We start from the raw sequence: 25548 nt of genomic DNA, 5'->3' as shown, positions 1-25548 counted from the left end.
TGTTTTAATGCAGAAGGAAGACCCATTTATTTTGAAAGTCATCCAATCAAAGGAAAGTATTTACACAAAACTATTTATGAGAAGGTAATGTTGGCAATACTACATGCACTTAAGAAATGGCGACCTTGCCTAATAGGAAGACACTTCAAGGTAAAAACATGTCATGATAGTCTTAAATACTTTTTAGAACAAAGATTATCTTCAAAAGAGAAACAAAAATGGGTCACAAAGATGTTGGGCTATGACTTTGAAATCATCTAAAAAAAAGGGTAGAAAAATGTTGTGGCAGATGCACTCTCAAGAAAGGATGAGGATGTGGAAGCATTGTGCCATTTCTATTATCCAACCAGATTAGATAAACAAATAAAGGGATGAACAGAAGAATGGCGAAGAAGTGTGGGCACTCATTCAAAATTTGCAGCAATATCCCAGTACATCTGAGACATTTAGCTGGAAAAATGATTCATTATGTTACAAATATCACTTATACCTTTGTAAGAATTCCCAACTCAAACAACAGATTCTTCTCAATTTTCACAACTCTCTGTTAGGAGGTCACTCAGGTTTTTTAAAAACTTATCATAGGGTTAAGAAGGATTTTTTTTGGGATGGCCTTAAATATGATATTCAAAAGTTTGTGGCAAAATTTTTGGTTTTCCAACAAAATAAAGTTGAAACAATTAAGACCCTGGGTCTATTACAACCTTTATCTATTCCAAATCAATGTTGGGAGGAGGTATCAATGGATTTTATCACAGGTTTACCCACACTTGAAGGAAAGAGTGTCATCATGGTGGTAGTTGATAGACTTACCAAGTATGCACACTTTTGTGCATTATCTCATCCATTTAAAGTCAGTGAATTTTCTATTGCATTTATAGAAACAATACAAAAGCTACATGGAAACCCAAAAATTATGGTAAGCGACAAAGATCCCATTTTCACTAGAAATTTTTGGACGGAACTATTTTCTTGTTTGGGTACTCAGTTAGCTCATAGCTCATCTTATCATCCACAATTTGATGGGAAAACTGAAATAGCGAACAAATGTTTGGAAGGATATATTCATTGCTTTGTAATTGATAAACAGAAAGAATGGGTCAAGTTGTTGCCTCTGGTTGAATGGTGGTGTAACACTTCCTTCTATACTGCAGAAAAAATGACCCCATTTATGGAACTTTATGGATATCATCCACCATCCATCACATCATATTTAAGAGAAAATTATAAGGTTCAATCATTGGAATATCACATCAAGCATCAATAACAAGTTTTTCAACTCTTAAAGGATAACCTAACTTTGGTGAAAAATAGAATGAAACAACAGGTAGCTCAACACCGAGCGAAAGAAGTTTTGATGTAGGTGACTGGGTATTTCTACGACTACAACCATGCAAACAAATGTCCCTCAAGCAAGCTAAGAAGGATAATAAATTATTATGGTTTGTACAAGGTGTTGCAAAAGATTGGTACTATGGCATACAAATTGGAGCTTCATGTATCTTCCCGAGTGCACCCAGTTTTCCATGTTTCATGCTTATAGAAGTTTATAGGTGACAAGATCCTTGTTCAAAGAATATTTGCTACAACTTGACGAGGAAGGAATTGGAACTTGAAGTAGTCAGAGAAATAAGAACTCAACAACTATGAAATCCATCAATTTCAGAGTATCTCATCAAGTGGAAGAACTTACCCATTGAAGATTCCACATGGGAGGATGAGAATTTTATACAGAAGCATCCAAAACTACTCAAGCGTTGAGGACAAGACCTTTTCTAAGGAGAGGGGCATGTTAGTTCCCTATAATACTAGTGTATTCCCCCATCATTATTGTCATTGTATCCCTTATTCTTATTTTTGTGCCCATGTTGTCCCCATATTGTTATTATTGTGCACCATAGAAGCCCATTATTGTTATTGTTGTGCCCTCAAATTATTATTGTTATGTCGACTCTAATTATATTGTGACCCCTTAGACTTCTATGTATAGAAAGGAGGTTTTTTCATTTGAATCATCCAGTAAATTTTCATTTGTGTAATTGAATGGAGGTTCCCCCCTCGAAGCGGTTGATTTTGAATTCATTGATCAATCTTTTACATCTTTTCGTGAACTGGTTGCATAACATTGTACTACCACCTCTACCTGTACTAGTGCTCTATTCAAACCTGTGCACAATCTCCATATACCTGCCATCCTATTTACATTCCTACAAGATCCTATCCTGTAACTACGTCCCATAGGATCTCATAAATTCTAAGTGGTTTACCTATACCTCCTTGCTAAGATCATCTTCCACCCCATTCTCCTTTCCTTTCATGTACCTGATCTCGAAATGAAACTCACTGATCATGGCCCACCACCTAGCCCACCTGGAATTTAGATTTGGTTGGTCAAACAAATACCTCAACTCAATATGATCACTCATCAGAGTAAACCTCCTACCAAGAAGATAGTGCTTCCACATTTTCAATGCATGTATGATCACTACTAGCTCAAGATCATGTGTTGGCCAGTTTTTCTCGTGCTCATTTATTTTTCATGACTCATAACACACCACCTATTCATCTTGCATAATGACCCCACCAAGTCCTCTCTTGAAGGTACTCCTCATTCATTACTTTCGTCCATACTTGTTGACTAGTTTATTTTTCATAAGTGGAAGGTTCTTCATCAATGAGTTTTGTCATAAGAGTTTCATAGTTGGAGAACATTTTAGATTTCTTTACTTTTCTATATGTGCCATCAAGAGTTGCATGTCCTTATACCTCTTCTAATGTGGATATAAGCCATGTTGGTCTCTTTTGGATCTTTGGAACTATGACTGGTTCTATTAGATCTTGAGGCCCTTATAGCCTTCTAATACATTTTTTAGACCTCGATTGCTCCTCCCTTGAGGTCTCCTACTTTACTCCATCCAAGGAATCTATGAAGACTTTCTTAGACCTCCAATATGCCACTTTCTCATCGAAGGTGACATCTCAGATGTCACTTTCTCTATAATGTATATTATGTAGGCCTTTGAAGATTCACTATATCCAACAAATATGCCTTTCTTCCCTCAAGGTTCAAGCTTGTTTCTTTTATCCTTAGGAAAATGAATATATATATATATATGTGATAGCCTAAGATTCTCATATGTCCAACCTATGGCTTCCTTTTGGAATCTTCAGGAATCATACCTTCTAGAGCTCTATCAGAAATTCAATTTTGAATCTACATATTTGTTTGTGATGCTTCGCCCCATGAGAATAATTTCAAGTCCAAATCTGTTATATACCTAGGGGGGATAATATGGGGTACCAAGGGAGGTACCCAAGGTAATAATGTAATAATGGGATGGGCCATAGTAATAAATAAGGTGGTTAACCCATATCATATAAGGGACCACAAGTAGTTAATAATAATGTAATGGGCCCATGGTATTAGTTTGATGGTATGAGGGAACCATGGTAATGATCCATGGTATTGTATGTATGAGGCCTATATAGAGGCTAGAGACTCCACATGGAGAAATAGTGAAGGATTATTGTATGAACAGGCATATGGCTTGTGGAGTGTTCTCCTTCCTTAAGGAGTGAATGTGTGGTGTTGCCCTACCTTAAGGGTTTGATCAATAAAGAATCATTTCTATCTATTTCAATCTTATTATTCTTGGGTTTATTTCTATTATCACATATTTTTGGGTTAGATCTACAACAAGTGGTATCGGAGCTATAACAAGTGGTATTAGATCTATAAAAAGTGGAATCAGAGCTACAACAGGTGGTATCAGAGCTATAACAAGTGGTATCAAAGCACTTTCTTGGGCACAAAAGTGGAGAATTTTTTTTTAATTTTTGCAGGATTTCGGGGGCGGCGAGTTTTCAAATCGGATCTGTATGTTTTGGTGCAAGATCTGCAAAATCTAATTGCATATCTATATTCCTTGTGAAAAAATCGCCGATTTCAAAAAAAAAATCGGTTGAATCAGAGTCCGGATGAAGGAGATATCGCTGATCTAAAAATCAGTGGGGTTGCAGACAATTTTCAGGGAAGCGCATTTGCGGCGCAGATCTGGACGTCCTGGTGCACGATCTGCAAAATGTAATTGTAGATCTAGATTTTGTGTGAAAAAACACTCAATTTCAAAAAAAAATCAGTCGAATCGGAGTCCAGATGAGGGAGATATCGTTGATTTAAAATCAGCTCTTTTACAGAAATTTTGGTGACGGCGGGAGAGTTGCAGCCAAGATCTAAAATTCCAAGTGCCTGGATCAAGATTTCTACCACATGGGCAGATGCAGAATGATTGTTTCATTTCCAAAAACAGGTCATAATAGGGGTTCTGAGAAATATTGACTAAACTGTGACAATTTCAAATTTTCGCCAAGTAAGTGATTTTTTTTCAAAACTCTCTTCATGGCTTCTAGCAAAGTTCTTTATTTTACAGGAAAAGATAGTGGTCCTACTATTGAAGAATACATAAAACAAAAGAAGTGGGTATGGAAAAACAAATGGAAATGGTGGGCAGTGGAGGATTTTAGAGATGAGGCGGCCACATGGTGGGGATTACTTAACCAAACAAAGTGTTACAACCTGCCTGATGAAGCATTTGAAAAATTCCTTTTAGACAGATGGTCTCATGCTAGAAAACAAGATAAGGAGAAACATATGGGGTTATTTCCTACTAGTATATCTTTATTGCAGATTCATGGATTGATTCAGAAGGAGAAAATCGTTGTGTCTATAAATCCTAGTTGCAAGCAAAATCTTATAAGTGTTAATTTGGCAAAAAGATTGCAAGTTCCAGCACAACACATTGAAACTGCACATATTGATAATGAGGATGTTCAAGTGTATAAGCATTTGAAGATTTCTATGGATAAGTATGTGTTGCATGGTGATTTTTATGCTTCAGAGACAGATAATATGGATGTTGTTTAGGGATACCCGTGGATGGAATCAGTGGGTACTATAAATATTAATGTGGTGAAGAAATTCCTGAAGCTCTGGTATAAAAAGAAGAAAATTACATTACAGGATATTTCCATCAATAAACAGGTAGAGTCCACGGAGGTTGACGCAGAAGATGTTCCAGGGAATGACATATCAGATGATGAGCAGTTGATGGTCGACAATCAAACACAAACAGAGGCTGAAGCCGAAAAGGTAACAGGTGCTGACACATCTGATGAGGGTTCAGTGGTTGAAGTCATATTGGAAAATAAGACACCACAACGGGCACCACAGCAGGGTGAATTAAAGAAAAAGGCACCGTGGGTTAAAACTTCAACATATCATCACCCACATCACCCTGCAAGACAACAACCAACAAGATGGAAACCAATTAGCCACAAGGACAACAACCCCCGTATGACGGATAGCGAGGAGTGACGATCCACCTACTACACACAGAAGAGCTGCCACGGTCAACTTCCATCTCAAGCGAGCGAGGCACCAGCGAGATCGAGGGTTCACCTTTCTCTTGGATGGCTAGATGCACGTGCATGGTATCAGTGGACTACTCTTTTGAGTAGATCTTATTATTTGTGTTCTTCCCATGTTTCGGGGACGAAACATGCTTAGGGGGGTGGAATGTTATATACCTAGGGGGGATAATATGGGGTACCAAGGGAGGTACCCAAGGTAATAATGTAATAATGGGATGGGCCATAGTAATAAATAAGGTGGTTAACCCATATCATGTAAGGGACCACAAGTAGTTAATAATAATGTAATGGGCCCATGGTATTAGTTTGATGGTATGAGGGAACCATGGTAATGATCCATGGTATTGTATGTATGAGGCCTATATAGAGGCTAGAGACTCCACATGGAGAAATAGTGAAGGATTATTGTATGAACAGGCATATGGCTTGTGGAGTGTTCTCCTTCCTTAAGGAGTGAATGTATGGTGTTGCCCTACCTTAAGGGTTTGATCAATAAAGAATCATTTCTATCTATTTCAATCTTATTATTCTTGGGTTTATTTCTATTATCACATATTTTTGGGTTAGATCTACAACAAAATCATGCAACATGTCCTTGAGATATTCTTCAATGGATATGTTCTTCCTTTCTGCTACACCATTTTGTTCTAGATTATAAGAGACAATTAACTCCCTCTTAATCCTAGCCTTCTTGTAGAAATCAACATGCTCTTTTGAGGTGTATTCTCCTCCATTTTCAAATCCTAGTATCTTTATCCTTTTCGCTATTAAGTTTTCCACTTCAACTTTGAATTCCCGAAACTTGTCAAATACCTCATATTTTTCCTTCAAGAGATATATCCATGTCTTACTCGAGAAGTCATCAATGAATGTCACATAGTACAACAAACCTCTAAGTGATTTTACGGGCATCGGACCACATATATCAGAATGAATCAGGTCCAAGGCTTCCTTAGATCTATTTTCACTGGTTGGAAATGGTTGCTTAATGTTCTTCCCAAGATCATAGCCTTTGGATACACCATTATTCTTTACCCGGAGTTCAGGAACTCCTGACACTATTTCACTTAATTCAGGAAATGATCTAAAATGAATATTTCCATACCTTCGATGCCATAGCTCACTTGGATCTATTTCGTCATGTACTAATGCTTGATTTGGTTTATTTACAAGTCTATAAAGTCTACCATCATGAATCCCAATAACCCTAGCAGCATCTATACTAGAGCCCTTTGACCAAACAAGTACTTTTTCCTCCACAAAAACAACCATATCTCCTTTATCTTCTAAACAAGAAATAGATACAAGATTCTTTGTCAAACCTAGTACATAAAGGGCATTGTTGAGATGAATGTTGTTACTGGATTCTATCTCTATGGATGCCTTCCCAATTCCTTTGATTTCATAGTTGTTGTGGTATCCCAATTCAAATCTTTGAGATAGATTCCTTTTTGTCATGCTTAAAATATTCCTACATTCTCCAGTCATGTGTCTTAATGCTCCACTATCTATCAGCCACATGCCATCATCCTCTAAACCCATCAAAATGGAGTAGTATAAGAAATATTTTTCACCTTTGGGCTTCGTAGGCTTTTCCTCTTCTTCAACTTATGTTGTGGAAACATGTTGTGGAAACATGTTGTTTCCCTTTTAATTTCTTGTTAGTCATATTAGGACAATCTCTCTTGAAATTTCCATATTCTTGACAACCATAGCATTGTATCTTTGATAAGTCTTGCTTCTTCTTAGAGGAAGAAGATTTGTTTCCTGACTTCTTATGATGAGGTTAAAATTTCTTCTTTCCCTTGAAACAAGTTGCAAGGGCTTGAACTTCTTCATATTAACAATCTCTAGTCATCAATATTGATTCTTCTGGATCACATGATGTCCATAATTTCTCAAATGATGGAGATTATTTCCAACTAATTATGCATGTTGCAAATGCATCCATGATCTAAGAAGACTATTGAGTGTTGTAGTCACAAGTTCTTGATCAAAGATAGTTTCTCCAATAGCTGAAAGTTGATCTCTTATTTGTGAAATCCTTATGAAGTATGAATGCACAGTGTCATCATTTTCCATTCTCATATTTCAGAGCTCATTCTTCAAAATCAGGGATTGACCAACATTCTTGATAGTGTAGAGATTTATTAAGGCATCATACATCTTCTTTGAGGTATCATGATTTGTAGTGTAGGGAATGAGATGATCTCTAATGGGTTCCACTATTAGACTCATGGCAATAATATCATCTTCCTTGAACTTCTCTTTTCGAGCTGCATCGAATGGTTCAATAGTCTCTCCCGTCACAATATCCAATACTTTGTTTTTAGCAATAATAAGATCTATCTTGAATTTCCAAGCCTTGAAGTTGATGCTCCCTCTAACTTGCTTTGGAATTTCATGGAGGAAACCATAGATGCCAATGTATAAGAGGACTTCAATAGAATTCTCTCTAAGTTTTCTATAAAATTTATCTCAATATTCCTTCCTTTTGTCACCAATGCTTTGATCCCGTGTTCATTTTTCTAGTGCAAGGTTAGCACAATGTTTCTAAATTCCGATAATTAAGTTTGATGTAGATATTATCTTATCTTATTTCAATATATCATTTAGAAATTATACTTCAAATATTCAATATTAGAACAGTAGAGATGACAATGCACAAAATGGTGAGAATATATACCCTAGGAAAACACACGACGGGGAAAAACCCAGCAACCCTTTCAATAGAGAAATTCTTCTTGTTCAATAAGAGACACGCCTAAACCTATGATCAAATCTGGTATTCTCCTCCAAGTCAAGTCACCCAAACTGATCTTGCACTTTGTTCAGCATGCCTGATTCATAAATTTTCGGCCCTCCTAAAGTTGCCCAGTAACCCAAAAAAAGGTGGCCCTCCTAATGTTTTTACCCCTTAAAGATGTGAATCATAGATAGAGACTCATATCCACATGTGTGATTTGATGAGAGAGGAGATGGTGAAATTCGTCCTTCTTTCTTTGTCCTTCTGCGTCCTTTTTTCCCTCCTCTTTCCCAAAAATTATCTCGAGTGGGGAATGTGAATATACCAAATGAGGAACTAGAGCTACCTTTATATAGCAGTATGTCTAGGGTGAAAATACATGTCTAGCCAAGGACAACTTGACTTGGAGGGAAGCCGACTTGTCACTATTGGAGCCAAAAATTACATTTCAAAGATTCTAATTTATATCTTTTAAAAGCCACAATGGGACTTTGACTCAAAATAAATTTTCCTTTGACTCAAGAATTTAGAAATACGCTTTACAATGATAAATATAATTACATCAAGTGACCACAAGTAGATTATGAAGACCAGCCATAGTTACAAATTCAACACAATCATCTCAAATCATCCCTTGGATTGGATTTGATCATAACCCAATTTCCCTCTCCTTTTTGAATTCTTCGGACTATGGTCCCATCCCTTTTCATTTTAATCCACTTTGGATTCATGATTCTTCCTAGTTTGACATAGTTTCCTAAACTTACAGCCAGTCTATGATTGGCTCCATTCTCCATATTTAAGAGTAAAATCTTAGAGCCACCAAGTATGGATTGAAGATATGGACCAAGTTCCATTTTGTATTACTTGATCAGGTGATTAGTACATTAAATGAAAAGCTAGTGTTTGTTCAAAATAAAATGGAGAATGAATAAGTCATTCAAGCTCTACCCACCGAGGAAAAGGAAATTTTCATCATTATTAGGTAGCGTGTGAGAAGAGGAAGAAAATTGGAGGCTAAAATCTAGAAGATTGTGGCTATGGATAGGAGATAAAAATAAGAAATTATTTCATAAACAAGAAAAAGCAAGGTTTTGGTGAAATAATTTTAAGTACATCAAGAGGGATGGAAGAGAGACAAAAATCAAACAAATGGCATTCAAGTGTTATAAGTGTGTACTCTTAAAAGGGAGTGCTACTAGAAGGGTACAAAAAGTATGCTAGAACATATCCCTACACTAATTAGTCAAAAGGATGATGCAAGATTAGCTCAAGTTATTACTAAAGAGGAATTTGTGGAAGTAATAAATGATTTAGAACCAAATAAAATTCCTATAGATGATTTCAACATTTTTAGTGTTGATTCTGAAAGAGGTAAATCCTTCTTTCTTGAGATTTATGGAAATTACATTGTGCAATAGATTGAAAAGTCTACTTCACAAAATTATCTCAAATAACCAAATGGCCTTGTGGGGAAAATGAAAATAATAGAGAATAAAATTTTAGCACAGAAAGCCATTTACTTCAACAGAACTAGAGGGTAAAAGGGGATCATAATCAAATTTGACATGGAAAATTCCTTTAACCAATTCAAGCATAGTTTTTTTATTTGAAATGATTCATAAATTTGGCTTTGAATCCAATTGCATTCATTGGACACAACCTATATAAGTACCCTGTAGGTTGCTACTTTAGTAAACAAATAGTCTACAATGTTCTTTATAGCAACCAGGGGTTCACAATGAGGACTCCCTTTATCGTTGCTTATGTATATTCTAATGGCTAAATCCTTGAGCCGAAAGATAGAACATGAAATAGTCAAGAGTCAAAAACATATATCACTCATATTTCACTAATGATATTATCTTGATAGGTGGGGCTTCCTTCATTATTACATCTCAATTCAAGGAAATTTTGAATCTTTTTATTAGAATTTTGTGTGGTTTGATTAACAATGGTAAAATCCATTTTCACGCTTGGAATATTAGTAAAGGGACACTCTTTGCTATCTCCAGAGTTCTTCACTTTCATTTCCAAGAAGGTTGGTGCTCTTTCAAGTATCTAGGCATCCCTCTTTGTTTATAGTCCTCCTTGTTATCATCATGGCAACATATTCTCCTAAAAAAAAAATCCAACTTTAATTAATGGGGAGCACAATGGTTGAATCCATTTGGTTTCCTTACCTTGATCAAATCAATTCTATCAACTCCTCTGAGCTTTTAGTTCTCTGCTTTGTTATCCCAAATTTGTGTAAAGCAATATATTGCTCGGGATCTTAGCAGGTTTATGTGGCAAGGAGGAAAATCTTAAAAACAATTGTTCATTTAGTTAGTCGGGCAATAATTCGTACCCCAAAGGCCCTTGGAGATTTAGGGTCTTAAGACTTACATTGGTGAATGTAGTGTTCAATGCCAAACTGTTAAGGAGACATTTCACTATGAAGTATGATTAGTGGAAGAGATTCATTTACAAAATATGCCTTGAGGAAGATGACTTCAATGTCTAGATCAATTCCATTAGTGCGAGGAGGCTCAAAAATTTGGAAGCTCTTAGCATAGCCATTAACTTAATCCAAAATCTATGCACTTAGATACCATGTAATGGGAAAGGAATCTATATTTCACATGATAGTGTCATGGGGGAGAAATCATTACTTCATGATTAAAACCTCATCCATCTAAATCAAGGGCTAGATAGACAAGGAAAAACTTCTACTTTTTATATCATCCTAGTCAAGATCTTTGAATGTTTGGAAAAATTGGGACTTTGGGGCAACTCCAATGCAATTATCAATTTATATTCAATATTTAATCCTACATTTAAAAGGAAATGCACCAAGGCTCCTATTTGAACCACACTATTGAGGATCAAGAAGTCACAATTACACAGTGAAACATGACAATGAGTGTCAACTCTATCATTCCACATTTCCCCATAAATATAGACTAGGGTCTGAAAAATGTAAACTCGAGAGTGTTCCTAAACACATTTTTTGTTAGATATTTGTAGATCATAAGAGTTGTGCAACTGAAAACTTATATAAGCAAGACATTCATGGCCCTTCCAAGTGCATTTTGCGTTGTTCCTCCTACAAATCCTTTGTGCATCTCTCTCTAAAATGTGAATTTATCGGGTATGGAATTATGTTGTGCAAGGGATTAGCCATAAGAGTTTGGTGACATTCATCATGGTCTCACTTGTTTGACAGTTGGCAAAGTTTCCATGGGGTCTTTCCATGACAAATCTCATTTTAAGAGAGTGTGGCTAGCCCTATCAAAGTTTGTGTTTGGAGGTTTGTTTGACTTGAAATCGAACACTCTTTCAAAATGAATGAGTGTCCCCTAAGTTAGTTGTTTTCAAGGCAAAAGCTCACTTGGCTAAACACTTCAACCTTCATCTACTCAAGTTCTCCACCCCTCAAAAACTAGATGAATTGAAAGAGATCTAGCATAAACAATTCAATATAACCTTGCATAAAAGAACACATGTGGGGCAATATAGTCCATCTAGTTACAATTCTAACTAACATTGCTTCAAGTAACCTAAAGTTAAACAATGGATGAAATTCCAAAATGTGTATATTTTGTGCTTTGATAAGGCATCAACATGAAATGTTGAGGCGGTAGATGTGGGAGGGGTTTTCACTAACCCTGAGGGAACTATGGAGTTAACCTATGCATGGAGTTTAGGCCTTTCCTTCAATATTCGGGCCAAAGCTTATGTTGTCCCATAGGAAAAAAGATCTAGCCAACACCATAAACATTCGAAAAAAAATATTTATTGAGTGTTTTAAAAGTACCATCAAGCGTATACAAGAAAGCACTTCTCAAGACTCTAAATTAGGTTCAATCTTCAAACAAACTCTATACATATTGAGTTATATACCCACTATTAAATATTATCATGTGTTAAAGAGGCAACAATGTGCAAGCAGATTTTTTTGCCAACAAACAAATCGCAAGGAAAACAAAGTGAAATTATTATTAGCTCCAAGTTATGTTACCAATCAATATCATAATGTTCCACACCAATGCAATTATCAATTTATATTCAATATTTAATTGATAAGCATGTGGCTCACATTCAAGTTTATTGAAATAAGTAATTAAAACAAGTACTATTGCATTACTTTATGGCATACTTCACCGTCCAATTTATGCCATTTCCATAAATAAAAAATTAGTCTCATGGTGGGATTTCTCTGAGTGATGGATCTCTCCATGCAAATGCTTCATCGTTATACAATGAGGGTTGTAAACATGGATGATAATGATGCCACAGAGACGATCGAACAATGTCAATAGTTCAGATTTGAGAAAACCTTCAGATCATATTACGTGCATATTGATATTCCAGTTCCACATCTTCCCTTTATTCGACATATTCTTCGCCTTACAATTGCTTTGGATCTTCTTCTATCAAAGTGTGATCCTCTCATCGCAATTTCTTCAATGGCTAGTTATGAAATTTAGATGTGGTTGTTTCTCTAACAATGAGGAAACAATGGATGTTTTGCAACGTTGGGTTAGGCAACTTGAAGTTGAGGATATCAATGTAGTAGCTTAGATGGAGACAACCATGTAAACCCTAATTCAACAATAGCAAATCATACAACAGATAGAAGAAAAATGTGATCTGCTCAAACACAAATTCGATTCTTTCGTTGGAACATTAGAGTATCATAATTTAGCTCTAACAACAAATTTTGGGTTTGAAAATATAAAACAATCCACCATTTAGTTCCCAAATTTAAATGGGTAAGCCCCTAAGCCTAATCAAGTATTAGTTGAGATCATCGATAATCTACATGAAGCAAGTTGAATTTGATGTATTGTAAAATCTATCAAAGTCTCGTTATATACTATAGCATTTAAACTATAAGGTTTTTTTATGTGAAACATTGAATTCCTATCTAATAGTTCTTGATGTAAGCTATAAACTAGTGCCCTCTGTTTTGACAAATTAACAGTGTTAGAAAGTTCCTTTTTGTAATTTTGTCACATACATTTACCACAAACTTTGATTAATATAGTTTCTACCTATTATTATCAATAAATGTGTAAAAAAATATTGAAAATTAACAAAAACTTCCACCCCATCAAAGTTGAACAATAATTATAGTTTGGAACTCTAACAATAATTATAGTTTGGAACTCTAACAATGAAGGGAGGACAAATTCAAATATTGTAGAAACAAGCGATCACCAAACACAAAAACAATTGCAAGTCGCATAAATTTGAAATTAAAAGAGAATCATACACCTCCATTAGCAACTCCAATGAAAAGAAAGAGAAGGAAAACAATTATTGTAGATGGGTTAAGAATTACATTTTAGGTCTAATCAATTATATCATTGCAAAATTATAAATGAAAGGAACGTAGAGGTATCCAATAAAGTAGACATGTTAAACTTTGACGAAGATGAAAAATCATAAAAGATATTTAGAGAAAGAACAAGAAAAAAAACATGAGAAATTGTAATAAAGTTATATGACAAAATGAAAAAGAGAAACCATCTATAGTAAGATACATATATCACTTAAGGAACCATGGATATAGCTAAAGCATTCACAACAAGAACCCCACAATACCACTTGCAACAATTCTAAGAAAAAATGGAACAAATGATATTGAAACCAAAGGCAAGAATAAAGAATAAAGGCATCACTATTTTCAAAACTTTTGGAAATAAACACACTTTTGTGAATATTAGTCTCACAAAACAATTAGATCTTTTTACATAGTCTATGAAAAATCCCATTGTTATGGTTGTTGGTGATCAACAAATCAAAGGAATAAGGTGGTGCTATAAAGTTTACATATAAATATTAGCCTAGAATTACAAACTAAATGTTGTGCTCTACCACTTGATCAGATTGATATGGTGTTAGAAACAAAATGATAATGCAAATAAAAACCTATTCCGCAAATTTCTCAAACAATTTATGAAATTCCAATGAAAGTATTCAAGCACAAGCCCATAATCAAAATGACTCCAGAATGAAAAACAAAATCACCCGATATTGTTTGAGGACAAAACATTTCCAAAAACAAATTATATTTTATCTAGCATTAAAAAAATAAAAAATAAACACATAATTCATAATATATATGCCTATACAATAAAAATTAGAATGTTGATATAATTATGAGAAGTTACATTACACAAAGACATGGCATTACATAAAATATCGCCTTAACACCTATAAAATGCTAAGGCTACTAATTAATGTAATCATTCTGTTATTCATATATTATACATTTATATGTTTATCATATATTATACATTTAAACTTATTTTTTATCTAATTTTTTAAATCAAATATTCTTAAGCTATTTTGCTTCTTGTCCCTGCTCCCATCTATTGTTCAGAAACATTAGATAAATATAAACACAGTAATAACACCTTTTTATTGAACCAACAAGCCAACATTTATTGCAATAAAAATAATTATAATTATATATATATATATAATATGTATTCAATGAAACATTATGTGCTTGAAGATGTGCCGGACGAAAAAAATAATAATCATAGAACTTTATTTTCATAAAAAAAAAAAAAATGAAATATTTAAAAAGATAAACTATATTCAAACTTAATAAAGGAAATATTTATACACAGATGTCAAACCAGTTGAAAGAATTTTTTAACAAGATCACAATCATTTCATTCCTTTTAGAAAAGGCTCATTCAAGTTCTGTTAGAAAAATCTTTAGCAAAATTGCAATCTTTATATTCCTTTGAAAAAATAGAAAACTTATTCATTCCCTTGGAAAAATAGAAAACTTAGTTCAACAAAGAAATAAGAAATATTTGTCCACATCTGCCAAACAAGGAAAAGAAAAAGATATTTGTGGTGAGATCACACTGTTTATTCTTTTTGAAAAATACTCAAATCCAACGATTTGTCAATTCTTCATAAACACATTCAAAATTGGTAAATATGAAATCCATTCCATTCAAACAGTACAAAAAGAAACACAAAAACATCATTAAAAAATTTAAATGTATAACTTGTAAAACTTAATTAAGTACATGCATAGATATATACAAAGAATCAATGCCATTTGAAAGTCATATATCCCTGATCCATTAGTTGCAAGTTTCCCTCTTATCTACAATCTGAAAACAAGACTCTAACCAAAGCTACTCTAAAAGAATTTTTCAATTCCAAAAAAAGCATTCACACAGTTGAAATAAGTCTATTACCTATCATTATTGTTGTACCCCTAGTGAGAGATGAATCGGTAGAAGTCATACATCCAAAACACTACAAATATGAATTCTCTACTTAATTTTTCAACATTTAAACGCATGGAAACAATATTTTAGAAATGTCACAAAATTGTTAAATTTACAAGATCATTTTACATATTTGAATATTATATAAGAGTTGTCTTTAGTGCGATTTTTTGGACTTTCCAGTGTCGGAATCCTGCAGAAAATTTGGAGGTAAAATCTTGATGTGTTATTTAAACTGGTTTTGATATATATGAATTCAACACCTTGAAAAATCCCCAGGGCACTTCGATTGTACAGGGGTTACCCATTAAGCTTCCAAAAAATCTCAATAAAGACAACTCAGAATGATATTTTATGCCTATTTCACTTACCATGTGGTATATTTCACTTACCACTTGGTATTTATACATGGCTGTCAACAATTTCTCCTAAGGCAATTCAGCCACACAAATAAAAGCAACATGCACACTTCCCATGTTCAGTGTGACAAAAAAACCTCTTCGCAGAATGTGAAACGAAAACATTAACCATCCAGAGATTATGTTACGATGGATAATTAAGATGCAGAATCTCTTCTATAGGACCAACGGTTGAAGTTTTGAATCCAATGAAGTTTACTCAGTAAAATAAGCATTCCTATATATATACACACGTGTTTGTATACACAATGCAGAAAAACACAATCAACATCTGCAAAAATGTCCATCTTTCCGTAGGTGGGCCTCCTGAGACATTCTAACAGATCAGTTATTTATTTACATGATTGGGTAAAGTCGTCAATCCCATCAGCATAACAAGGACAACAAAATTGTGACAAGATGCCGCTGCCAAAGTGCCTGGTTGATTGAAACTAAGACAACAACAAAATTGTGACAAGATGCCGCTGCCAAAGTGCCTAGTTGATTGAAACTAAGACAACAACAAAATTGTGACAGATGCCCAAGTGCGTAGTTGAAACCAAGACCTTGCTTGTCCGATCATCAGCAAGAGAACCAACCTGAAAAGATGTCATCACCACAAGGATCAAATTGTCAGTGAATGAAGTCAACATAATAAGACAATAAAACCAACCACCAATAACAGAGGTTATTTCATGATCAACTCTTCCAGTACCATAGCATTAGAGAGCATCCAAAAACCATGAATAGAAAGGGATTCGAATCACTGATAATAGAATTGCAATTTAAGAGTGCGAGAAAGCCAACACGTGAAACCTCTAAGAATCTCATACATTAAAAAGACAATAAACCCAACAACCAATAACAGAGGTTATTTCATGATCAACTCTTCCAGTACCATAGCATTACAGAGCATCCAAAAACCATGAATAGAATGGGATTCGAATCACTGATAATAGAATTGTAGTGAATGAAGTCAACATAATAAGACAATAAAACCAACCACCAATAACATAGGTTATTTCATGATCAACTCTTCCAGTACCATAGCATTAGAGAGCATCCAAAAACCATGAATAGAATGGGATTCGAATCACTGATAATAGAATTGCAATTTAAGAGTGCGAGAAAGCCAACACGTGAAACCTCTAAGAATCTCATACATTAATAAGACAATAAACCCAACAACCAATAACAGAGGTTATTTCATGATCAACTCTTCCAGTACCATGCAAAACTAATGGATTAAGATAGGGCATCCAAAAACCATGAATAGAACGGGACTCGAATCACTGAGAAAAGAATTGCAATTTAAGAGTGCGAAAAAAGCCAACACGTGAAATCTCTAAGAATCTCATACATCAATATCATACACCCCATAAGTCTGGTTCAAATGAAAATTGCATCACTGCATTCTCCCTGTATGTAACTAACCTACCCTGCAAAGCAAATTATGCTCTCAACTGCTGCATGAGGCTCATTTTAGGCCTAATACATTGTCCATCTCACAGACATTACAGAATCAAAATCTAGAAGTTGATATAAAGAAAAAACAGAATTTGGAGTGTATCCTTAAACAAAAACGACGACAAAAATTCTTCTCAAGCAATACGACAAGATGAACCCCACCTTTCTCTAAAATAGTTCATTTCGAGTTCAAATCCATTGTTTCTCTCAAAGCCTATTTTGAAATGAATATTTCTAGCTTTTGCAGGCAAACCAGCAAGAAAAGAATCATTCCCAAGGCATGCAGTACAACATAAAACTCCTATTTCCGTTGCTATGGTCTAAATGTTATATATATGTTAATTTTAGATAACAATAGTATATTCTATGCTTAGCAGCCCAATAACGATTTCCAATTATTTCCAGTACCAATCACATTGACAGTAAATGAAGATAGAACATAAAACAAATGCAGAAAACCAGCCAAGACAAAAGGACACTAAATTTAGCAGATGCCAAACCCCGGGGAAACCCCTTTGATCAAATCTTCTTATTATTATTCAATAATTCAGCAAAGAGAAAATAAAAAAGCAGTCAAACTTCAGCCGTAACCAGAAAATCAACTTTAGTCAAAACAGCGATAATTGCTTGATCAAAGATAAATATAACAAAGAAGTAAAAGAAGCCAACATAATTCACTAGTAGTTATCAAGAAAAAGAAATCTAACGACAACTCTACTAGCATTGATTTCTCAACCTTTATTTCATAAACTGAGGAACAATATCCATATCGCTGCCATCATGACCTTTGTATCCTTCTATGATAATAATGGAGAAGTTGCTACAGGTTCTAAAGGATTTCTACTGATGCACATTGCTTCTTTGATATTTTAATGACTTCTTTCTTTCTTCGATATGTTCTTGGATTCTTTATCCTTTATCACAGTGATCATGTCTCCGTTGGTTTTGAGGTGGTTGGACCTTGTAAATGATTGGGTAAAGTCGTCAATCCCATCAGCATAACAAGGACAACAAAATTGTGACAAGATGCCGCTGCCAAAGTGCCTGGTTGATTGAAACTAAGACAACAACAAAATTGTGACAAGATGCCGCTGCCAAAGTGCCTAGTTGATTGAAACTAAGACAACAACAAAATTGTGACAGATGCCCAAGTGCGTAGTTGAAACCAAGACCTTGCTTGTCCGATCATCAGCAAGAGAACAAACCTGAAAAGATGTCATCACCACAAAGATCAAATTGTCAGTGAATGAAGTCAACATAATAAGACAATAAAACCAACCACCAATAACAGAGGTTATTTCATGATCAACTCTTCCAGTACCATAGCATTAGAGAGCATCCAAAAACCATGAATAGAAAGGGATTCGAATCACTGATAAAAGAATTGCAATTTAAGAGTGCGAGAAAGCCAACACGTGAAACCTCTAAGAATCTCATACATTAAAAAGACAATAAACCCAACAACCAATAACAGAGGTTATTTCATGATCAACTCTTCCAGTACCATAGCATTAGAGAGCATCCAAAAACCATGAATAGAATGGGATTCGAATCACTGATAATAGAATTGCAGTGAATGAAGTCAACATAATAAGACAATAAAACCAACCACCAATAACAGAGGTTATTTCATGATCAACTCTTCCAGTACCATAGCATTAGAGAGCATCCAAAAACCATGAATAGAATGGGATTCGAATCACTGATAATAGAATTGCAATTTAAGAGTGCGAGAAAGCCAACACGTGAAACCTCTAAGAATCTCATACATTAATAAGACAATAAACCCAACAACCAATAACAGAGGTTATTTCATGATCAACTCTTCCAGTACCATGCAAAACTAATGGATTAAGATAGGGCATCCAAAAACCATGAATAGAACGGGACTCGAATCACTGAGAAAAGAATTGCAATTTAAGAGTGCGAGAAAGCCAACACGTGAAATCTCTAAGAATCTCATACATCAATATCATACACCCCATAAGTCTGGTTCAAATGAAAATTGCATCACTGCATTCTCCCTGTATGTAACTAACCTACCCTGCAAAGCAAATTATGCTCTCAACTGCTGCATGAGGCTCATTTTAGGCCTAATACATTGTCCATCTCACAGACATTACAGAATCAAAATCTAGAAGTTGATATAAAGAAAAAACAGAATTTGGAGTGTATCCTTAAACAAAAACGACGACAAAAATTCTTCTCAAGCAATACGACAAGATGAACCCCACCTTTCTCTAAAATAGTTCATTTCGAGTTCAAATCCATTGTTTCTCTCAAAGCCTATTTTGAAATGAATATTTCTAGCTTTTGCAGGCAAACCAGCAAGAAAAGAATCATTCCCAAGGCATGCAGTACAACGTAAAACTCCTATTTCCGTTGCTATAGTCTAAATGTTATATATATGTTAATTTTAGATAACAATAGTATATTCTATGCTTAGCAGCCCAATAACGATTTCTAATTATTTCCAGTACCAATCACATTGACAGTAAATGAAGATAGAACATAAAACAAATGCAGAAAACCAGCCAAAACAAAAGGACACTAGATTTAGCAGATGCCAAACCCCAATTTGGGGAAACCCCTTTGATCAAATCTTCTTATTATTATTCAATAATTCAGCAAAGAGAAAGTAAAAAAGTCAAATAGACTAGCCCAATACAAAGTCAAATCAACCTGTCAAATTCTGCAGTCAAACTTCAGCCGTAACCAGAAAATCAACTTTAGTGAAAACAGCGATAATTGCTTGATCAAAGATAAATATAACAAAGAAGTAAAAGAAGCCAACATAATTCACTAGTAGTTATCAAGAAAAAGAAATCTAACGACAACTCTACTAGCATTGATTTCTCAACCTTTATTTCATAAACTGAGGAACAATATCCATATCGCTGCCATCATGACCTTTGTATCCTTCTATGATAATAATGGAGAAGTTGCTACAGGTTCTAAAGGATTTCTACTGATGCACATTGCTTCTTTGATATTTTAATGACTTCTTTCTTTCTTCGATATGTTCTTGGATTCTTTATCCTTTATCACAGTGATCATGTCTCCGTTGGTTTTGAGGTGGTTGAACCTTGTAAATGATTATATTCTTGTACTTTCTTCGGACCTTTTCTGTGCCTTCTTGAATCGGGAGATCGGACCTCAAGAGTTGGTGTTTTCCTTTAGTTGTCTTCAATGTATAGGTCAGGGAGTAATTGTATTTCCTTCTTGCCAATAAGGTGATCTTCAACCTTATTTCACCATAGCTCTGATAACATGTTGAGAAATCCAATTGGGTGGCAAGTTTATTGATTTCTCGTATTATGACATTATCTTGTCATGTTTCATTATTAGTTTTTCTTCTTTCAATTTATTCTTATCATCAAGACTAATGTCAATCAATAAATAGAAGAGGACACGAGATATAAGCACGCAGCCGAGGCAAAACCCCTGCGTAGGGGAAAACCCAGTCAAGAACTCTTCCTTCCTTCAGAAAGCAAGTTCTTGTGCAGGGTGTTCCAAGAAATAAATACCTCAATAACATAATAGAAATTGCCTAGTCAATGGGGTAGGCACTTTCTAAAATGAAAATGGGATCTCTGGGACATACACTGCCGGGTATGTCCTCATAGTGGAACGCACCACCTAGGCATGTATGCATGAGTGGATATGGTGGATGAGATGGAGGGTCAAAACCATGTGCTCCTTGTGGAAATGAGTCCACATCAAAATCATGCAAGTGGACCTCCTTTGACCAAGTCAAACCATCAATACTCGATTCAAATGTGTAAGGTGTGAACAAGGTTATGTAAGGAGTATGTCCTCATGACCACCTAGGCATGTATGCATGAGTGGACATGGTGGATGAGATGGAGGGTCAAAACCCTAAGGTGCCATCCAGTCAACCTAATGTTCAACAACCTCCTCAAATCTCATGCCAAAGGATAAGCATAAGCATGGAAAAGGTTGGCACATGTGAACCAGGCTAAATTGAAGCTAGGGAGAATTGGTTTTTTTGTTCATTGCCTCAACATGTGTGCCAAAAGGGAAGTGATAAAGTTTTGTATCCCAATGTGTATAAGTTGTGTTCTTAGTGAAAGATTAAAAAATAAAACTTAGGGAAATAGCCTCAATGAATTAGAAACCTCATTGTAACAATTTACAACTTACACTCGGCTTAGTTTGAGCTTCTTGTTGATTTTTCAGATTTGGTTATTTTGGCCAAAGTTTCACTTGTAGTCATTTGTGCTTATTTTTGAAAATCTTTCAGCATGTTTATTGTGATTGCAGCTTTCAAATTCCAAAATAAATTGCATGTGACAAACAAGGAATCAGAAAGGTTTTCAACATGAAAACGTATATGTAAAACTACTAGGAAACATCTCCTAGATATTTTCAAAATTTTAAAACATAAAGGCCATTGACATAATGTAAAAGTTGCTTTACTTTATCTTTCAATTATGAGAGCAGGCCAACAGACTTATAAGTTATAAAATCCAATCTAAGGAAATATAACAAGAGTTAAAATAAAATCAGAGATTTGTAAAATATGAATAAATTTTGTATTGTCACGTACCAATGCCAGGCAGACTGAAAATGAACTCTCTTGGCTGCGTCAAGCTGTGCCATCGCTCTTCCTCACTTTGGCCTTGTTCTTCTTTTTAAGTTTTTTCTTTCTCTCAGACATATGTTCAGCATCCTCATGTTCACTTCTAATCCTCTTGACAATCGATTCTGTTAAAACAACCTCTTGACTGCCTTGTTGCATCCCTTCAAGCTGCTTAAATCCATGTTCCTTATTTTGAATGAGGTCTGTCATTTCCTCTTTCAATCCATGTTGTTCGACCAGTATAGGATCCTGTTGAGGCTTTTCTACAGGTGCTAAACCTGGATTTGCATCATTTATACTTGGCTTACCATTTTCAACTTCACCCGAATCCTTCACCATTGATTTTTCTGAAGCCCCTCCAACTTCACATGGGTTCTCCACATTTATCTTTTCTGGAACAGTAGGAACATCCTTAACGTTCAACTTTTCTGTATTTTCAGCTGAATGAGAACCCGTTCCTACCAATAGTTGATTATTAGATGTACTGTTATCAGTAGGTAGCTTTGATACAGCATTGGTGACCTTGAATTCCTGCTTAGAATCATTGTTTTGTTTGGTTTCATCATGAAGTTCAATCTGTGGAAAAGAATTGCCTGAAAAGAGAATCTAATGGATCAGTGGCATCAACAAATCTAAATAGCACAATGGAGAGAAGGAAACTAACAATATTACAAATTACATAGAGATAACTAAGGAGAATGCAAATAATTTGTTTTCTATCTACAGCAACTCACAATCTTGGGTGCGAATTGATCGGATTGCTTCATATGCAGCGTTTCTTGCAGCCTCCTTCTTATTGTTTCCAGGAGCTCCGGTGTACGACTCCCCGTTAATCTCTACAGTTGCTGTAAAAGTTGGGCAGTGTGCGATTCCTTCCTTTGTAAATTGATAAGTAGGAAGTGGAATGTTCTTTTTTACAGCAACCTCGCTGAGCACGTTCTTGAGTAGTCTTGTCTCCTGCTTGGTCATCAAAAATAACACAGACAAATTTACAACCCTCCAGCATATTCAAACTCATTAGGTTTGGTAATGAATGAACAAACTCTTTACCCGATTGACAAATTTACAACCCTCCAGCATATTCAAACTCATTAGGTTTGGTAATGAATGAACAAACTCTTTACCAGATTGACAAAGGCCTCGAGTGTTCGAGGATGCATGGTAAGACTTGTTCACCACTTGACCATCAAATGGAACTCATTACATCTAGCTCATTATGACATGTTCTGGATCAACTAGGACCCAGGTGCTTATATATGCATCTAAAGTTTCCATTCTATGAGAAGACCACCTGATACTGACTCGGAGAGAAAAACAGTATAATATATAACAAGAAGCTATCTCCATGCTTCCACAAAGTGACATGGCATGTTCAGATATCATTGTGGCCCATAAATAAGGATTTTCAGCTATCATTGTGGCACATGCATCATAAATGGCCCATAAATAAGAATTTTCAGCTATCATTGTGGCACATGCATCATAAATAAGGATGTTCATATATCATTTTGGCTACCTAAGGAGTACTGAACAGTATAATATCTAACAAGAAGCCATCTCCGTGCTTCCACAAAATGGCAGAGGAAAACGTCCAGATATCATTGCGGCACATGCATAGTTAAGGATGTTCAGATATCATTGTGGCACATACTGCGCCAAACGAGTACTGAACAGTATAATATATAACAAGAAGCCATCTCCATTCTTCCACAAAATGGCAGAGGAAAATGTTCAGATATCATTGCGGCACGTGCATAAATAAAGATGTTCAGATATCATTGTGGCACATGCTGTGCCGAATGAGTACCGAGCAGTATAATATATAACAAAAAGCCATTTCCATGCTCCCACAAAATGGCAGAGGAAAATGTTCAGTTATCATTGCGGCAAATGCATAAATAAAGATATTCAGATATCATTATGGTAAATACTCTGCCGAAAGAGTACTGAGCAGTATAATATAAAACAAGCCATATCCATACTTTGGCAGAGGAAAATGTTCAGAATTTAATTCTACTAAAACAGAGAATTTGCCAGAGGCCCAGAACAGAACAGAACAGAAACATTTTTTGGGTTACCGGGTAAATCGCATAAATCAGATACAGCATATTCCATGGCCCTTGAAAACATTTTGGGCATTTGGCTGGAAGTCAATCTTACTTTAAAGTGGATATCCAACAACCCCAGCTTATGCAAATCTTCAACCGCTACTTGCGCAGCGGCATTCTCTGCTTCCTTCTTATATTTGAATCCTGGAGGCGAATCATATCGTGGGCCGTTCACAGTCACGCTGCACTTGAACTCAGGAAGATGGTCTTGGCCTTCATTTACGGTCGTGTAAACTGGCAAAGGCAAAGAAGTCTTCTGGGCATACTCTTGTAACCTGTTTTTGAACATTTCCGCAGCAGGCCAAAGGGATCGAAATGCAGAAATGAAGTAGAGAGAAAAAAGGAGAAAAAGTGTGGAACAGAGAAGCTAGGGTTAATGCAGGCTCCCAATATCCTACTGGGGTTTAACAAAACTGGAGGAATTACGACCCATATGAATTCACGAAATTAGAGAAACACATGGACATTAATTTTGGAAAAACTGTATTTCTATTGTAGACAGCCTCTGTATTCTTCAATGATACCAGTCGAGCTGAGAGGTCTGTGTAATTTGGTATTTTAACAGAACACACGGAATGCATTTGTCAAGTCACGCGGAATGCATTTGTCAGTCATACCCTAGAACAGTTAGGTCTCTGTAATTTGACAGAAAGTTGGATGGCTTCATTTGGTAATTGGAAAGATATGAGTGCATTTGTCAGGTCACATTGAATACATGTGAACTCATACACATATTTCGGTCACACACTAGGCGTGGATTTAAGAATAGTTAGCATAACGTTTTCACGGCCACCTTGCCCGAAAGCTGGGTATGCTAGTACCTTGACATTTGGTGGTACCAAAAATCCCCTGGACCGATAGGCTTTAAGTAATATTTTAATAACTTTATGTACCGCCTAAACGGGAGTATAATTTACTGTACGTAGAGAATCTTGATGCTTTATCTATAAGGTCACAATTTTGTAGGATGGCGTGAATTTTATTGATGCAAATTGTAACTTGTTTAGACATAAAATTTCTTGTATTTACATTGTTAAAAATGTATTACATGGTTAGAAATGTATAATTATATTATTAGAGTAGTTACCGGTATGTTTAAATATTAGGAAAATTTGGAATATGTTTTAAAATTGTAAGAAAACATGTTAATTGCTCAAGGTTTAAAGGTATCTGGTAGAAGTGAAACCCTGCCTGTTACAATTATTGATGGAGTAATTCCAAGTAGTATGATGATGCATTTGCGGATAGTAGTCAATGACAGTTGTCCTCATTGTTGGTTTAACAATTGAGTTATTATAAGTTTAGTTGGTTTGTGTGGGGTTTAGTCTCCATTGAGTTATTAATTAGGGGAGAGGTTAGGGTAAAATTTATTTGTAGAGATAACTATTGTTTTACAAGGCGTTATGGCTAGATAGAGTTTTACATAATCTTAGTGACAGCTTCTCACTCATGGGCATATCATTCTTCTGTTCAACATTATAACTAGATCCAGCCTAATAATCTTGGTAACAATATCTCACTGGTGAGAAAATTGTTCTACCATCCAACA

General features: G+C 35.3%; 1 protein-coding gene across 2 annotated transcripts; it reads right to left on the bottom strand.

Annotated features, from left to right (window-relative positions):
- Positions 1-15985: 15985 nt before the first annotated feature.
- Positions 15986-24772, bottom strand: LOC149148039 (uncharacterized). Of its 2 annotated transcripts, none has more exons than XM_089444192.1 (5): positions 24052-24772; positions 22626-22848; positions 21859-22484; positions 18416-18493; positions 15986-16387 (listed from the first exon to the last, which is right to left on the bottom strand). In XM_089444192.1, the coding sequence occupies exons 1-3, from the start codon at positions 24286-24288 to the stop codon at positions 21898-21900; spliced, it is 1047 nt and encodes a 348-aa protein (XP_089300318.1). In that variant the 5' UTR covers positions 24289-24772; the 3' UTR covers positions 15986-16387; positions 18416-18493; positions 21859-21897. The 2 variants fall into 2 exon arrangements, with proteins under 2 accessions (XP_089300318.1, XP_089300317.1); XM_089444191.1 differs by having other exon boundaries at positions 15986-16420; positions 18025-18493; positions 24052-24771.
- Between the last annotated feature and the right edge of the window lie 776 nt (positions 24773-25548).

The sequence above is a fragment of the Pinus tabuliformis genome, chromosome 9 (assembly GCF_031772625.1).
Source record: "Pinus tabuliformis cultivar Carrire ecotype Pingquan chromosome 9, CPIR1, whole genome shotgun sequence".
Taxonomy (NCBI): domain Eukaryota; kingdom Viridiplantae; phylum Streptophyta; class Pinopsida; order Pinales; family Pinaceae; genus Pinus; species Pinus tabuliformis.
This window is presented reverse-complemented; position numbering and strand designations above follow the sequence as displayed.